The sequence below is a fragment of the Mandrillus leucophaeus genome, unplaced genomic scaffold, assembly GCF_000951045.1.
Source record: "Mandrillus leucophaeus isolate KB7577 unplaced genomic scaffold, Mleu.le_1.0 Scaffold857, whole genome shotgun sequence".
Classification (NCBI taxonomy): Eukaryota; Metazoa; Chordata; class Mammalia; order Primates; family Cercopithecidae; genus Mandrillus; species Mandrillus leucophaeus.
In genome coordinates, this window is record NW_012109330.1 from 414,627 (window position 1) to 417,199 (window position 2,573).

The window sequence follows — 2,573 nt, forward strand, 5'->3', positions numbered from 1 at the left end:
CTTGAATTCGGGAGGTGGAGGTTGCAGTGAGCCGAGATAGAGCCACTGCACTCCAGCCTGGGCAACAGAGTAAAACTCCATCTAAAAAAAAAAAAAAAAGAAAGAAAGAAAAGGCTAAGGATAACGAGTCGATGAGGGCTGGGGTCTCAGAAGCTATATCCCAGCCCCTCTTGGTACCCTCAGCTACTGTTTACAAGATCAAGGGATTTGCCCAACGAGATTTCTCTGAAGCCCCAAAGTTTACCCAGCCTCTGGCCGACTGCACTACAGTCACCGGCTATAACACCCAGCTCTTCTGCTGTGTCCGTGCCTCTCCCCGGGTGAGTGGGGGCTCTTGGGGGTGCTGTGCTGAGCTGCTTTCTGTTCCTGCCTCTTCTAACCTAAGCTGAGTTGCAGAGCATTGTAACATAACATCTGTTACCATCACCGCCATTTGCCTCTTCAACAGCGTGGTATTTAGGAACAGTCGGGGTGCTTGGAGTCCAAGACAGACTAATGAGAATGACATTTCCTTTTGAGTGTTTGTTTCTCATATATGAAAATGCTGCTTACTGACCTGCTGGCAATTAGGCATGAGCTTCAAGTTGTGTCTCTGGTAGGAGTGACGGAGTCCTGGTGGTTTCTCCTTCCCATCCATACCTCATCCCATCAGGGCCGTGCACATGCAAGCTGCCTAGAGTTCAGCCTTTGGCCACAATCCTGAACAAGGCTCTCTATTTACAGTCTAGTCATCGTGCTCCACACACAGCATAAAACACCATTAATAACCTGTACCAAGAACTTTTTGGGTTTTGAGTCTGGGCCAGACTACATGGAGATAACATCTCAGAAGGGGGATATCAAGAGCCCCCTCTAGAAGCTACTCTCTAACCAGAGGGAACAGAGGCAACTCACAAGTCAGCAGTGGGAACAGAATACGAATGGTTCACAGCAGGTGAGCCTGATGCTCAGTGCTTCTGATCCTGAGAGCACGGTACAGAAGTTAGCAGTTTTCTTCCAGTCAGAAATATTGGCGAAGAAAGTGAAGTTTCAGGTGCTATTTTCAACCAAGAGAAGGAGCTTGGGCGACTACTGAAGGTACTGGAAGGGGAACCCCTTCCCACAACATAAGGAACAGGGAGCCTTCCAGAAAGCCATTATCTCTATGTAGACAGAGTCCCAGAAACTGAGCACAGAAAGACTATTGGTTCTTGCCCCCGCCCCTCCTTGCTGCCTCCCTCATCTTTGTCTTTCAGCCCAAGATCATCTGGCTGAAGAACAAGATGGATATCCAAGGCAACCCTAAGTACAGAGCCCTGACTCACCTGGGAATCTGCTCCCTAGAGATCCGCAAGCCTGGTCCCTTTGATGGAGGCATCTATACCTGCAAGGCGGTGAACCCCCTAGGGGAGGCATCTGTGGACTGTCGGGTGGATGTGAAAGGTAAGGGCAAGAGGAGAACTAGTGCCTTAGGTTGCCAGCCACCTCCTCTCTCCACCGGTGGAAGAGTCAGGGGCCAGAGACGCAAGCTTAGGTGGAGAAGGGGCTCCTTGGTTGGACCCTCTCATCACTGTCATCATCAGGATGTCTTGGAGGAGACATTTTAATTATCTACAATCTCATTTCTCTCCATCACAATTCAATAATACAGGAAGAATTGTTATTTCCATTTTGCAAAAGAGAAGACGAAAGTACAAGGGGGGAACTGGTTTGCCCATGATTTCCAGTGTCAGTTAATTGACCACCTGGCACTGGTGGAAAGAGCCCAGGTCTCCCGGTCCTCACTCAGCTCATTTTTCTTTATGCTGTGCAATCTTCTGACTCAGCCTAGGAAAGCTGCAGCTGTTTGTCGGGCTTTATTTCACTTTCCCCTCTTGTTTGTTTACAGGTAATATTGCATATCCTCTCTACTTCCTTAAAGTATTTAATCACTTATCTATACCTGTCACCTTGTTCAGATCTCTATCATTGTGTTTAACATACTGTTTTATAATTTTCTATTTATAGATGTTTTCCTATTAAATTATAAGCATTTTGAGGGCAGGGACAGTGTCTTATTTGCGTTTGTCCACACAGTGTCTAGCCCAGTTTCTGACACACAGTAGGCACTCTAAATGTTTGTTGCATGAATCGAGAATGAATGAGCCCTTACATGTCCTGTTCTTCTCTATGTATAGACTACCTAATTAGCACCATTGACTCCCCAAAAACCTGAAATAGAATATTTCTATTTCTAATGCTAATGCTCTGAAAGAAGGTTTCTCAGAGATTTCTGAGATGTTAACACTGATAAATGTCCGAATTATTGCAGTTCCTAATTGAGGACACCTAAGAAGACGTGGTACTCTGACAAAGGTAAGTAAAGAGAGGCAAGATGTGTCAGTGGATTAGTTCCTGTTTATGGCTAGTGTTGTTGAGTCAGGGACAGAGGTGCATTCCTGAGCCTTCCAGTCATGTATCCACTAGTGACCACTTTTGTTGTAACCATTTTTTTTTCTTTTTTGAGATGAGGTCTTGCTCTGTTGCCCAGGCTGGAGTGCAGTGGGGCCATCTTGGCTCACTGCAACCTCTGCCTCCTGGGTTCAAACGATTCT

The 2,573-nt window shown here is 46.4% G+C and overlaps 1 protein-coding gene across 2 annotated transcripts in view; it reads left to right on the forward strand.

Annotated features, from left to right (window-relative positions):
• The window catches only part of MYBPHL (myosin binding protein H-like), a 19,041-nt gene extending 16,707 nt beyond the window's left edge, over nt 1-2,334 (forward strand). For both annotated transcript variants that reach the window (XM_011968718.1, XM_011968720.1), the window contains exons 6-8: nt 184-320; nt 1,236-1,422; nt 2,291-2,334. In XM_011968718.1, coding sequence (XP_011824108.1) covers nt 184-320; nt 1,236-1,422; nt 2,291-2,301 — 335 coding nt within the window. In that variant the 3' untranslated portion in view covers nt 2,302-2,334. The remainder of the gene's footprint in view (nt 1-183; nt 321-1,235; nt 1,423-2,290) is intronic.
• Nucleotides 2,335-2,573: the final 239 nt, after the last annotated feature.